At 37.6% G+C, this 15,517-nt stretch overlaps 1 protein-coding gene across 1 annotated transcript; it reads right to left on the reverse strand.

The window, feature by feature from the left end:
* Window positions 1-1,149: 1,149 nt before the first annotated feature.
* On the reverse strand, window positions 1,150-4,828 carry LOC118998417 (olfactory receptor 11H4-like). Its single transcript, XM_037062621.1, has 2 exons — window positions 4,767-4,828; window positions 1,150-2,183 (listed from the first exon to the last, which is right to left on the reverse strand). The coding sequence occupies exon 2, from the start codon at window positions 2,170-2,172 to the stop codon at window positions 1,231-1,233; it is 942 nt and encodes a 313-aa protein (XP_036918516.1). The 5' UTR covers window positions 2,173-2,183; window positions 4,767-4,828; the 3' UTR covers window positions 1,150-1,230.
* Window positions 4,829-15,517: the final 10,689 nt, after the last annotated feature.

Genomic DNA, 15,517 nt, shown 5'->3' on the forward strand with positions numbered 1-15,517 from the left:
AAATTTACTTCAGTGGCTTTGGGACAAATTAAAAGTCCTAAACCTGATGACCAAAAAAATTAAAAAAAAAAGAAAGAAAGAAAGAAGAAGAGAAAAAAAGAAAGAAAATCCTACATGTGCTTGTGATTACTGTGATCAGTGGTTTTACAACTTTAATGTGCATAATAGTTCACTGGAATAAAATGCAGATTCTGCATCAATTGGCCTGAGATCCTGTCTTCTAAAGGCCTCCTAGTATGATCACTTTGTGAGGTATTTGATTGTCTAACCACTATGCTATACACCTGAAATGAATACAAAATAATATTAAATATAAACTAAATGATTGAAAAATGAAAAAATAAAGAAAAATTTTTTCAATAAAAAATAAATAATAGCTCTGACTGCTGCCTGGCTACTAATTCCCAAACCACATTTTTCAGTGATAAAGCTTATATAATATGTTTTAAAATATGCAATAGTAGAAATGTGGTTAGTAAGAAGAAAATGAAATAAATTACTTATATTATTAGACAAAGGGGTTGGTGGAGGGTAGGAGTCAGGTAACTTCTTAGACATTAACTTTCACCTATGGTGAGACTTTGCCATTGATTTGTTTATCATTTATTTAATGATTGGTACAACAAGTTCAGGTCAGTCTCACATTTTTCTAGGAAAGTTGGTTTTATGTCACCCATAGAACATGTAAAATTCACATTGTTACAGAGTTTGCATAGCTTCTTTATATATTTTCCTGAAGGTCAGGAGTGATAAACTCTAGTGAGGATATATGAACAATATATTTTTTAATTTAAATTAATATTATTGACATTTTTGTGCCAGTTACTGTGTTGGGTTCTGGAGTAATAAATAATAAGTAGATAATAAATAATAAATAGATATATAAATAATAAATAAATAGAAAAGAAACAAATAATAAAGCATAGTTTCTGCTCTTAAAAACTTTACAATCTAGTAAGAATGGGAAGGCAAGTGGATACAGATTTGTGAAAAGCTAACTATATGCAAGAAAAATGGAAGGACATGTTAAATAGAAGCACAAGTAATGTGCTATGGAAGAAGAAATTAATTCCGCCTAAGGAAAGTCTTCATTAATGTCCTGACATTTAGGATTTTAAAATGGTTCCTTAAAAAAGTTCACATCTGCTTTCTAGTTTCCTAACTGTTCACCAACAGAAGACTCACAGTCTCAACTCATCTGGGAATATCTCACTAAATAACAGACCAATTTTAGGAACCTTTTAGAACTTTCTTCAGGGCTTCCTTCATTTCTTTATTCCGAAGGCTGTAGATCATGGGGTTGAAAAAAGGGGTCAAAACTGAGTAGAACAAAGTTGTGAACTTCTGCATACTCTCTGCTTGTCCTGTCCCTGGACTCACATATGTCATCATGACAGAACCGTAGAATAAAAACACAACAGCCAGGTGTGAGGAGCAGGTGGAGAAAGCCTTCTTCCGGCCAGCAACTGAGGGCACCTGCATTACAGCCTTCAGCACCAGGGTATAGGAGCCAATAATGTAGAAAAAGGTGGCAAAGATGAGGAGGGAGCTCATGGTGCCACACATGAGAACAGTCCCTGGAATTGGGACACAGGTTGAAGCCAGGTCCAACAGAGGACCCAGATCACACAGAAAGTCATCTATCACATTCGGACCACAAAATGGTAGCTGGGTAACGAATATCACTGGGATCAAAAACCAAAGGAAACCATACACCCAGCAAAAGATGACCAGGCTGCTGCAGAACTTAATAGTCATGACAGTGGGGTAGTGCAGGGGGCGGCAGATGGCCAGGAACCGGTCATAGGCCATGATGGAGAGAAATAAGCATTCGGTTGTGCCCAGTGAGAAGAAGAAATACAACTGGAGGAGGCACTGAACAAAGGAGATGGTTTTGGTCTGGGAGAGGAAGTTGGCCAGCATGTTGGGCACATCAGAGTTCACATAGCAGATCTCCAGGAAGGAGAAGTTAGCCAGCAGAATGTACATTGGGGTGTGGAGCCGGTGGTCCCAGCGCACTGCGCACACGATGGCCATATTCCCAAGGAGGGTCAGGATGTAAGTCACCAAGAATATGGAGAAGAGAAAGATCTGTATTTCCCAGCGGCAAGGGAATCCCAAGAGGATGAATTCACTCACAGTGTGAGAAATATTACTGGCCTCTGAGGTCATTTTCTTCCATCCTGTAAGGATTGCAGTAGAAATTACATATACAAAGGGAATGATGCCTCCTGACTTCTCCCCAGGAGAGTGAGCACATGTTCCTGCTCATAGGGGAAGGGGTCTAGACTAGTGGTTTCTATTTCTGATTGAGTGCTCCAACAATACAGTTGTGAGTATACTTTTTTAATATGTAACTATTTACTTTTAAACTATATACAAACCACTGTCAACCAATATAGTAAATATTGATAAAGACTTTGAAAGGAGAGGGGAGAGAATCATAGGGGAAAAGGGGAGGGACTCACATGAATAAGTATAAAGGACATATGGACAATAATTTAAGGTGGGGGGAGGAAATGGGAGGGAGGTGGGGAGCACTTGGGGGGGCAGGGCAGGGAATATAAAACAGAAAACTGTACTTGAATAAGAATTAAATTTTAAAAAATTAAAAAAATAAAAGAAAAATAAAAGAAAAAAAAGATTTGGAAAGAAAGCACTCTTAGAGTTAAAATAAAAATAGGAATTTAGACATTTCCTTTCTGCATCCTTCATTGGGTCACCTGGTACACCAAACTGTGCAGAACATTAGTCTAGACAATACAAATACATGGCTGGATCAAGCTAAATTGAGAGGTAAACTTTGACACAGGCAATTCAATTCCAAAACAATTAGAATTAACATACACTGAACAAAATGGTAATATCAACTAAGTGACATAAAGGAGGGAACATGAGGCTTTGTAGCCAGATAGGAAAATAAGTACAGAGTGACTTTAAGCAAGTTATGATTTGCCTCCATTAAGGGACCATTTATAGGCCATTATTAATGTCTGTCCTCTCTCTGTAAGATGGTGGAATACATGGGCTCCAGACTTTGATATTATCAGAATCACATGGAATAACCTTTGAAGGGTGTGGAATTGCGTGCTCCAGCTTTGGTGTGGGATCCACTGGTGTAGCTGAGCACGGGCATTTGTGTTAAAGATTTTGGCTCTGCCACTTCCTAAGGAGTATGTCCTCAGAGAAGGACTTAAGCTCATTACTTTGTCTCTGAAATATAAATAATAATACCTCCATAACAAGGATAAGATGAGAATTGCATAAAATGAGATATGCAAGAGCAGTTTATAAATTATACAATGCTACAAAAATGTAAATTATTACAAATCATTCAGGGATTATTATTATGCTATTATTATGATGCTAGATTATTTACTACCCCTTGTTAAACTTTGTAAATTAGACTGATTTCAAAATACCAAAGAATGTTTTTGCTTGGAGAATTTTAGCTATGTAACAGGCTAAGTACATGTATGTATGTATGTATATACGTGTGTGTATGAGTAGGAGAGTGCTCCTTAGTCCTTGCAGACCACACCAGATACAACTTCCTAATAAGCTTCCTTTTAAGGCTATATTTTTTGTTCAGCAAACACACCAAAGTGCTCATTTTCTCCTTTATAGATGGTCTTCCTTGTAGGGGTACCATCACAAATTTAAATGATCATTATTCATGGTGGACAAGACATGGAAACAACCAAAGTGTCCCTTGATAGACAATTTGGTGCATTTATACAATGGAATACTACTCAGCAGTATTTTCATGAGAAAAGATGAAATACTGCCATTTGATGACCATATGGATGGATTTTGAAAGCATCATGCTAAGTGAGGCAAGTCAATAAGAAAAAGTTAACCATATGATTTCACACAAGTGTTCTCTGAGGAATCCCTTAACATGAGTAGGGCTGTGATATAATGTCAAAATGAAGAACACTTGGCTTCAGTGATATTTCCAGACTCAGAGTTTGTGGCTGGGGAAAGGGGCACCAGCTCCTCTCCTGGACCCATCTGCTGCTTGTGTCATTGAATTTTTAAAGTGAGGGAAGGAAATGACTGAATTTCAATAAGAGTCTCAGTTTATAAAGATCTTAAGACTTTCAAATATTAGCTTTCTTTTTCATTTTTATTGCCTATAATTTGATAAAATTTCTTATGTTTCATCTACATCTTTGATTAAAATGTTAAGTACAACATGAGAAAATGCTATTTCAGATCACTTAAAACTTTTTCTAGGTTAACATCTATTATAATCAACAATTGTAGAAAGATAGCTAAGCTAAAAATATAATAATGATACAAAGGAGATGAAGATGACCTGGTATCTTCACAAAAAATTCTAGCAAAAACTATTAAACAAATGGTTAATGAAGTATTTTTAGGAACAAATTTTGAACTTTAAATTGGTATTCTTGTTCAGTTTCAGTTTTAAAAAAATGTCCTCTCATTCTCCAGAATTCTTTAAAGACACCATTAGTAGTTTTGAAATCATGTATGTGAATTCCCTCAGCACCCTGGGATATAATTTGCCTATGTCTAAAAATTTAAGCTTAATTTAAAATAATTGAGTGCTGTTTCACTTTATTTTCATGTCAACCCCCCTTTTCTTTTTCTTCATGTGAACTTAATAATATATATTGTTTAACTCCATTTATCCAAAATAATGTCATTTCAACATGAAATGAATTTTAAAAGTTACTAATGTGTTAGTTTACACCTTTAAATACTTGGTCTACAATACCTGGTATGCATTTTATACTTACAGCACATCTCAGTTCAGATTACCCACATTTCAAGTGCATCTCCTTTTGGAAAGATGTCCTTTTGGAGCTGTCCATACTCTGTTTCAAATAGATGGGCCACATCTCTTTCTCTCTCCAGATGACAGGAGATGGCCCAGTCTTTTCCTTTCAGTTCATAAACTGTGCATGTTAGGAAGCTCTCTTACCACAATGCTCTCAGCCGGTGTTGGAAAGATCTTCCTGTGTAGGTACAAATCTAGTGAAAAGCCCATTAAATTTCTTAGAGAAACTCATTTGTTCTTTATAATCACTTTATTTCATTTGCCTGTCTGTCTCTTTCTCTCTCTGCACTTATTTTTTTCCTTAGAGTTACTTCTAAGATGACACTGTGAGTTGGAGTTTCTTACCTTGGAACATTTAAGAACCGGTTCCAATGCTACCCATCTTATATAGTTTCAGTACTTGTATAATTAAAGAACAATATTTCATAACATTTTCAGGAAAATATTTTAAAATAAAAGTACTTTTTGATCATTGTCCATCATGAACTTTATTTTCTTTTAATTTTTTTAAATTTTAGAGTGTGGGAAGGGAGGGAGAAAAAGAGGGACAGAAACATTGATGAGAGAGAGAAACATCGATTGGTTGCCTTCTCTAAGCACCCTGACAGGGGACAGAACCTGCAACACAGAAATGTGCCTGAACCAGGAATTGGACTGGTGACCTTTCAGTTCTTGCAATGATGCCCAACTAACTGAGCCACAGTGGCCAGGACTAATTCATCTTCTATTAACTATCACTTTGCTACCATTTATTAAACACTTTATGTGGTAAGTACAGTCTTTTCAAGCTTATCTTCTGAACTTCATTTTGCTTTATAGCTGATCACTGGCCTAAACCATTTTAAAAACTCAGTATAAGTTTATGGAGTATCTATGGTATTCTTGCACACTTTTCAGTGCAAAGGATGCTTTAGAATGTATACTTATATTCCTGCATGGTGAAATGTCATAACAACCCAGCAATTCCACTGCTAGGATTATATCCCAAGAACCCTGAAACACCAATCCAAAAAATCATATGCATCCCAATGTTCATAGCAGCACAATTTACAGTAGCCAAGTGTTGGAAGGAACCTAAGTGCCCATCAGTAAATGAATAGATGAAAAAACTATGGTACATTTACATAATGGAATTCTATACAGCAGAAAGAAAGAAGGAGCTCCTACCCCTTGCAACAGCATGGATGGAACTGGAGAGCATTATGCTAAGTGAAATAAGCCAGGTGGTGAAAAACAAATGCCATATGATCGCACCTATAAGTGGAACCTAATGAACAAAACCAACAGGTGATCAAAATAAAACCGAAGACACTGAAATTAAGAACAAACTGATAGTAACCAGAGGGGAGGTGGGAGAGGATAACGGGGGGAAAAGGGTGAAGAGTTTACAGAAAAAACTATAAAGAACACACAGACAGAAACATGGCGGGGTGGTGGAAACAGGGTAGGGAGGTGGGGATGACTAAGGTGGTGGGAAAAGGCAGAAAACTGTACTTGAATAACAATTTTTTAAGTATTTAATAAAAATAAAATATATCATTGTAATATAAAAAGAGAGAAATATTCTTTTCAGTAAAATCAAAGGGTATTTTAAGAAGTAAATATGAAGTTTCAATGTTAATTGTGGGAGTTAAGTCTATAACCTCCACATTTCTAGATGTAGGTTGTTAATTTAAATGTGAAACATATAATTTTTCTTTTGCTTTTCAAATTAGCATACACGACTAGTCACAGTACCAGTGTCAGTGAAGGTGCAGTGGAATGACATTCAGAACTGCTGGGGGTGGGGATATAAACTTGCAAAATATTATTTTTTCTGGCAGGCAGTTTGGAAGTACCTGGAGCTTTAAAACATTCATGCCCAGCCCTGGCTGGTGTAGCTCAGTGGATTGAGCGCAGGCCTGTGAACCACACGATCACAGTTTGATTTCCAGTTCGGAGCACAAGCCTGGACTGCAGGCCAGTTCCCAGCAGGGGGTGCATGAGAGGCAACCATACATTAATGTTTCTCTCCTTCTCTCCTCCCTTTTCTCTCTAAAGATAAATAAGTAAAATCTTAAAAAAAATTTATGCCCATTAAATAATGATTAGAGGTGTAGAAAAAAATTAATAATAAGAAAATTCATCAAAGTGGTACATAAGAATTTCTGGAATCATGTTAAAATAAAAGTTCTGACTCAAAAGAAATGAATGGGGATTGGGATTCTAACTTTCTAATAAATAATAGGTAGTGCTGATTCTTTGGGTAGTGAAATTTTATAAAGTTCTTTATGCTTAATAGAATTTTTTGTGTAGCAAAAGGTTCATGTAGTTCATTATGTACATTTCTCTAGAAAAGGTAAATAATACATGGAAATAGAAATTTTATAGAAAGAAAAAATTAATAGTGGTAAGTTTTTCAAGGTCAAATGATAGGTTATATAATTTTTTTCATTCAAGTCTGTATTTCCCCAAATTTCTATGAGTAACATATATTATTTCCATAGTCTGGAAAAGTAATCATTATAAAATATTGGTTTTGCAGATACTTACTCTTCTGGATCAGATTCTACTCTTCCTAAGCATTTTATGTGAACTTTGCTATTTCTGGAATGTTCCAAATTTCTGAGAAGCCCACTATTTGCATTATATTTGACTTACCATGCAGGACATCACCTCCCCTTTACTTGCTATATGAATTTCAAACTAATAAAATCAGCCTCTGTGCCAGGTTTGAAGAAAAAGAAAAAAATTCCAACAGGGCATACTGAAGGCTGCATTTTACTTTTGGGTGACCAATACCATTATATAAACTGAGGACAGGGATTAGGAGATAAATTTTAAAATTAGAGTGCAATGTAATGAGAAATAATAGCTACCACCTTTGAGAGGATTTGTGTTGCTACTTTTCCCCATTGGATGGAGTTATATCTCATCCTCAGTTTACTTTTCTTCCCTAGAAGAAACAGAAAGGAAAATGGTATTAGTCTCCAATTGGGGCTTTACTATTCTTCAGTAAATTTTATTTTAAAGAGAACTCTGTAGTTCAGAATGAAGGTCAAAAAAGCCATGGCAATAGTAGAAAAGATGAAATGAAGACAATATAATAATTTTTTTACCTTTTCAGTTGACAAAATTTGGAAGTAATGGCTTCTTTTTCAAGTAGAAAAGTAGGAAAAAACCTACCTTTCCCTGCTTATATTTCCACACTCAAAACATAATACATATTTTTCAGCATCCCGCATTCATAAGGTATAGACAGCTGCCCTTTGTTGAAGTAGTTGATTCAGGCACCGATTAGGAAGAGGAAGCAGTGTTTGAAGATAAGCCTTCCCCACTCTTCAGTTCGCTGGTCTCAGAGCTCCATCCCTGGTGCTTTTACTTCCAGTGCCCTTGGGGGAAAAGGTTTTTTTTGAAGTTATGTAGGATGTGTCCTGCCTCCTCTCAATCCCCAGCAGTGATAAGAATGAAAACTTGGATTCTCCGCTTGTCCCCAGTGAAACTATTGCTGGAGCCCAGCCAGCTTCCCCAGAAGGACTCTACTGAGATTCTCTCAGCTGGATGGACATTACCCCAGGGACCCATCCTTTGGTGACTTTATTTCTGACATCTGACAATATTTTGTTCACAATGGACCAAGGATCCTACTCAACCTGTTGACACTGTCCATCTGGCATGCAATTCTGAGCCTCTTTATCTGATTCAAGAGACAGGTTATTTTGTTTTCTCATTTTTGAGTTTATTACATGCCCATAGCTGCCCTTTTACTTGGCCATACAAATATTAGCAGTTAATACTTATGGAAAGATTATTACATGCCAGGTACTAAGATAAATAGCTTTTATGAATAAGCTCATTTAACTCCCATAACAATTCAATATGTTAGCTATTACTATGACTTTTATTTTATAGGTAAAGCTACTGAAGCTTAGATAAATTCGTTTGTTCAAGATATCATATCTTATAAAAGGGAATGCCAATATCTGAAGTAAGTTGTCTCCAAGAGCAGAGCCCAAGTTCTTAAATAGTAAACTATTTATCCTGAGTCTTCACTTGGCATGGAAGAAAAACAGTCCTTACAGATAACTCAGCTCATGCCTGCTGCATGGAAAATTCTTACATACAAATTATTTTATTCAATTCTTTCGACACCCTGTGTGTCAGGTATCACTGTTGTAACTTTTAAAAGATACCTCATTATCACCTGGCTAGTGTAGCTCAGTGGATTGAGCATGGGCCTGTGAGGCAAAGGGTCACTGGTTCGATTCCCAGAGCACATGCCTGGGTTGCAGGCAACCACTACCTCCCACCCTCAATCCTACTTGCCTTTGGCTTTGTTCACGTGTCCTTTATACATGTTCCTTGACAACCTCTACCCTTCCTTCCCACATTATCCCCTTCCCCCCTGGTTACTGTCAGTTTGTTCTTTATTTCATTGTCTCTGGTTATATCTTGTTTGCTTGTTTATTTTGCTAATTACGTTCCATTTATAGGTAACGTCTTTCTTCTAACTATTTTTAAAACTGCAGAATAATGTTATTTGTGTAACATTCCCCTAGTGTGTATTGAGGCTATTTAAAATCTTCTGATCTTAAAATAATACAACAAAAAATCTCTGGCTTCAAATATTTGTTTACTTTTAGAGTATCTCCCTAGAACAGACTATTTGAATGAAAATTATAATGTCAAATTATATATGTGTATATATGAATTTTCTTCATACACATTACTACATTACTTTCCAAAATATATTCTCAAAAGATCTGTTGATGAATATGCCATCTTACACTATCCTTTTCAACATAAGGCTGATATTTTAAAAATTTATCTCTACATTGATAGAAGAAACCCATTCAGGAATAGAGGGCTCACGGGCATAGAGAATGAGGGGGGACTGACTGTGGGAGTGGGGGTGGTGGGTTGGGGGGAGCAATGGAGAGAAAGGCAGGACAACTGTTACTGAAAAACAATAAAAAAAGAAAACCATTTATACCTTATTTTTATAGTTGCATTTCCTTGTTACTAATTATATCATTTGTTCAGATATAGTTGACATGCTGCATAAGTTTAAGGTGTACAGCATAATAATTTGACTTACATATATCATACAATTATTGGCACAACAAGTTTAGTGAAAATACTTCATCTCATACAGATACAAAAGAAAAAAGAAAAAAAACTGTGTCGTGACATGAATGCTTAAGATTTATTCTCCTAACTTTTATATATACCACACAGCAGTATTAACTATTGCTACCATGTGGTGTATTACATTCCTAGTATTTATTTATTTTATAACTAGCACTTTGTACCTTTTGATCACCTTCGTCCAATTTCCTCTCCCCCCATGGTAACCACAAATCTGATATTTTTTTATTCATTACATTACATTCTCTTTTTACTTTATTTTTATTGTTTACACTATCATAGATGTCCCCTCACTGCTTCCCCCAACCTGAAGCCCCCTTCCCTATCTCCACACTGTTGTCTGTGTCCATGGGACATGCATATATGTTTTTTGGCTAACCACTTCATGCTCTTTCAACCAGTTTCCTTCTCACCCCTTCCTTCTGACAGCTGTCAGCCTATTCTGTATGTCCATGCCTCTGCTTCTATTTTGTTCATCAGTTGATTTTGCTCATTAGATTCCACATATAAGTGAGACCATATGGTATTTGTCTTTCACTGACTAGCTTATTTCACTTAGCATAATAATCCCCAGTGAGATCATATAATCTTGGCCTCTGTCTGACTTATTTCACTTAGTATAATGCCTTCAGGTTCCATTCATGTCATCCTAAATGGCAGGATTTCCTTTTTAACAGCTGAATAATATCCCATCATGTATTATTATACATAATAAATGTATAAATATATTACAAATATATACTAATATATAATAATATATTCAATCATGTATATACTCTATCCAGCAAAGCTATCATTTAGAATGGAAGGGCAGAAAAAGTGCTTCCCAGATAAGGTCAAGTTAAAGGAGTCCATCATCACCAAGCCCTTATTATATGAAATGTTAAAGGAACTTATCTAAGAAAAAGAAGATGATCAAAAATATGAACAGTAAATGAACTCACAACTATCAACAACTGAACCTAAAGAAGAAAATGAACTAAGCAAACAACTAGAACAGTAATAGAATCACAGAAATGGAGATCACCTGGAGGGTTATCAGCAGGGAAGAGGAGGGAGGTGAATGGGGGAAAAGCTACGGGAAATAAGCATAAATGGTAGGTAGAAAATAGACAAGGGAGGTTAAGAGTAGTGTAGGAAATGGAGAAGTCAAAGAACTTATATGTACTACCCATGGACACAAACTAACGTGGGGGAAGGCTGGTGGGAGTGAGGGATGCAGGGCAGAGGGGAATAAAGGGGAGAAAAAAAATGAAACAACTGTAATAGGATAATCAATAAAATATATTAAAAAAGAGAAACATAATTTTATTAACCAGTGTCACCTCAATAAATTCATTAAAAAGGAAAATAAAAAGCTTATCTCTATTTCTTGAGTGACTGTGGGCAGGTTATGCAAATTGTTATTTGCTGTGGGGATGACTTTGGCAGCAAGTCCTCCCAACCACCATGGATGAAAGTAATACTACCAAGACATGATCTGCTCAGGGAGGAGAGGTGGCCAATCTCTCAGAGGAAAAAGGCCTTGAGCCCCTTCCTCCAGGGGCTTTTATTGGGCTGTAAAGCACAGGAGTACAGGCGGTAAGGATCAAACAGTAAATAACATTTCAAAGAAATCTGAGGGCTTAGTCTGAGTCAATGTCTGCCAGGAAAGGGGGTTGCAGAAACTTTGGGAGACATACTCATTTTCCGCTCGGACCCTTAACATATGAATGAAAGCACTCTTAGCAAAGCAGGTTTGACAGGACTTTTAGGAATTCTTTCTTATGCCAGATTACCCCGATCCTGCTCTAGTCAGCAGAGGACTGGACTGCATCCCCCATCATAGGTTTTTCAGGCTTAAGTGGATTAGAGCCAGGAAGCGCTTCTCCCAGAGGGCATGGGGACATGGGCTATGTCAGAATAGCAAGGGGGTGAGGGTGTATCACTCCCTCTTTGTTGCAGCCCCCGAGTCCTTTCATGATGGCCTCACAAGTGATCGTGTCTAGCTTAGGTTGCCCCTCCTCTGAAGAGTCTTACCTACCATGCTTTGGGGGCAGGGGGATGAAGCAGAGGCAGCGTTTGCTACCAGAGGCAAGCTTTGTCTCCTTGTGGTTTGCATTCCAGAGGTTGCTCACTCAGCCTTAGCCATGGGGAGTAGTTGCAATTCCTGAAACCAGGCAGAGCAGTTCCCAAAAACTTGTCTGATTTTCCAGTTAAACTTGGGTGATGATCCTAAAAATAATATCTATATCATACATGTTTGGGTGATGAATTAATATATGGAAACATTTATAACAGTCCCTGGCCCTCATTACGTATTATAATGTTATGTAATGTATTATTATTAATAATAATTTCACCAAATTTTATTATCATCAGTTATTATTGTATAGTATAAGTTTCAGCAGTTTCCTTTTTCAGAAATTTTAAATGGTAATTCTACTATATTTATATAAAGAAAATATGACTACTTTTGTCTCAATTTTGCTTATAGTTCAAAAATGTCTATTTTTAAGAAAAAAAGGTTTGATTTTTAAAAGGTAAATGCAAATCAAAAGGAGAATTATTTCTGCTACATTCCCTCACATTTCCTTGTTTTCTAAAAGTGACAACAATAATTTTTTGGACAAATATTGTTGAGGACTGTCTTCTAGTTTCACCCGAGCAAATCAGAACTTTCATCCCTAGTTCTCAAAAAGGGCATTTTAGAGGGAAGGTTTATTTGGATTCAGTGAAAAATCACATATAAAACTATTTGCAAAATGCACTGTATAGCCAAAAGATGAAGCAACCCAAATGTCCATCAGCAGATAAATGAATGAATGAAATGTGATATATACATATGACCTAATATTATTCAGTCTTATAGAGAAAGAAAATTCTTAAATATCCTGAAACACGGATGAGACAGCTAGTCAAAAAAAGATACTGTGTGATTCCACTTCTATAAGGTTCCTAGAGTAGACAAATTCAGAGTAGAATGGTGGTTTCCAGGGGCTGGAGGGAGAGGCATGGGGACTGTTGTTTAATGGATACAAATTTTCAATTTTGGAAGGTGAAGAGCTCTGGAGGTGGATGGTGGTGATGGCTGCTTAACAATGTGGATAAACTTCATGCCACAGCATGGTACACTCAAAAAATTGTTGAGATGGTAAATGTCATGTTATGTGTATTTTATTACAATTAAAAATAATTATTTTTTAAAAAAATTCAAAGTACACCACCAATATCAGTTGTTATTTATTTTGTTACTGTTTTAACATTTCCTCTGTAGCCCTAATCTCATCTGTGCATGCATTTTCCTTTCTTCTGCGATGTTGCTGTTACGACTTTTACTAAGTAAAAAAAGCTATGGAGGGCAACATCTTTCCCTTCTGGTCACAAATACATTCCCACTCACCAACTCCAGCAGTTCTCTTTCCTCCAGGTGTCCCTTTGCTTAGCTCTTCCATGACACAGACAGTAGAGAGTGGTCTCCAGGAGACAGGCACTCCCTTCTTCCAAATGCAAGTTCTATCTCAGGAAGTTTCTTTCACTCCAGTGCACTTGATCGTAGAAACTGCATTGTCACTGGTGATAAATTTAAAGAAAAGAAAAATTTTGATTCTGGGCCATGCATGTAAGGTCAAGTCGACCTGGGGTGTGCCAGCTCTTGGCATCTGTCACTGGCAGAGCTTCTCCTGAAGCTCAGATATGCCTCCTACCTGAGCCAACTTGATTTTACTGTGGGTCAAAAGCCTCCTCCACTATTGAGCAACAGTTTTGAGGTGTCTGAGCTCAGGAAAAAGGAGAGCTCATAAACTGTGCTGAATTTTTTGCTTAGAGCACATCTGAATTTGGACCAGCCACATGTAAGTGCTCAGCAGCCACATGAAGCTAGTGATTACCTTTGAGACAATGAAATTCTTTGGCTTCTATGTTGTCCTTTGTAATAAGAGTGGGTGGGAGTGGGGTGAATTAGGGCTAGTAGATGAGGAGTTTCCATAAATAACCTTATGTAAATGACTTATGTTTTCCTTATTCTCTGACGCAGACTCCAGCCCACAGTATCTGTGGCATTATGGAACAAGACAAATTCACATGGACTACTGAGTCCTGTGCAAGAAAAGGGACAGCACAGCCACTCTCTCAAGGGGAGAGCACACCAACTCTTGCCTTGACAGGCTTTTATTGGCTTTAATTTGCATAGGAAATAGGGCATATATGGAAAGCTCAATCATTGTCAGGGATTAATGATCAAATAGATAATATTCAAAGAACTCTGAGGGCCTATTTTGAGCCAGGGTCAGATAGCTAAAGGGCCATAAAACTTTGGGGAAACAAACTCACTTCACTCTTGAACCCTTATCATTTAAATTGAGGGTATTAGCAAAGCAGGTTTCACAGGATTTTGTGTATTCTTTCTTAGGCCTTATCGCCCTGGGGAATCCTTCCCTTCCAGCATAGTGCTGCACCCATCGTTTCAGGCTTAGGTTGAGCAGAGGAAGTAAGGCAGCCAAGAGATTAGGACAACTCTTGCAGACAGAATGAGGACTCAGGCTTTGTCAAAGCTGAGGGGTGAGGGTCCATCACCCCCTTTCTCCATAACCCCTCAAGTTCTCTGAGGGCTCCCTCATGACCCTGCCTGTCTTAGGTCATCCTTCCCTTGAGGAATCTTACCCATCATTGGCTAAATAGTCATGCACTGGGGGCCAGGTAGGGTGAAGTAAAGTGGGCAGAGGGGGTGCCCTTGCCAGGGGGATAAGCTCTGTCTCCTTAGTGGCTTAGGGTCCCATGTTCTCTCACTCAACCTTAGCTATGGGGGATTACAGCTTCTTAAACCAGGCAGGGTGGTTCCCAACAATTCTCTATCCCTTCCCTTTTGTTTTCTTTATCTAAAGGGAGATTGAGCTTCAAAATACGGCTTTTAGAGAGCAGGGAGGCTTAACAACCTGGAGGCAGCAAAAGAGACAAGGAAGACCCTCTGTTTGTTACAACTGGAGTCAGATCAGGGACATTTTGGGAAAAGGCACAATGGCATTTGTATTGCTGCCCTCCACAGCAGACAGTTGTGGAAAGGTTGATGGGGAAGGGGAGTGGGTAACTTCACTAGGAGATGTCAGAGTTGTTCAGTGCTCTCCTTATCTTGCTGGTGGTGGTATATCAACCTGAGGATGTACAGTTTTACACAAAGGAACTCTGGGGCCTGCAAAGGCTTCTGAAACACAAATCACGTTCCAGGCAGTACACTTGGTATTGATGGTACATAGATGCATATGATAGGATCCTTGTTCTCAAAGGACTCTTGACTTATGGTGGCACAGATGTGTCAACAATTCCAATAAAAAATACTAAGTGAAAGGAAAGCATAGGGTGCCAGAGGAGCACAGAGGGGCGTATGACAGGAGTATAGGTTCAGGGGTGGGGTAAGTGAGAAGTGTTGGAGAGGAGTTCACAGAGGCTACTGCAGTTGAATCTTGAATTACAAGTGTTCTAGATAGGAGGGAGGGAGGGTGGATGATAGTGTGACAAGCAGAAAAAGAAATAGCACATAGAAGAGTCCTAATGTATGAATAAATGAATGTAGAGTGAAAGTGTGGGTCCTGAAAGGAGATGAACTTA

This window comes from Sturnira hondurensis, unplaced genomic scaffold, assembly GCF_014824575.4.
Source record: "Sturnira hondurensis isolate 20B ecotype Veracruz unplaced genomic scaffold, ASM1482457v3 Scaffold0014104, whole genome shotgun sequence".
Lineage (NCBI taxonomy): Eukaryota > Metazoa > Chordata > Mammalia > Chiroptera > Phyllostomidae > Sturnira > Sturnira hondurensis.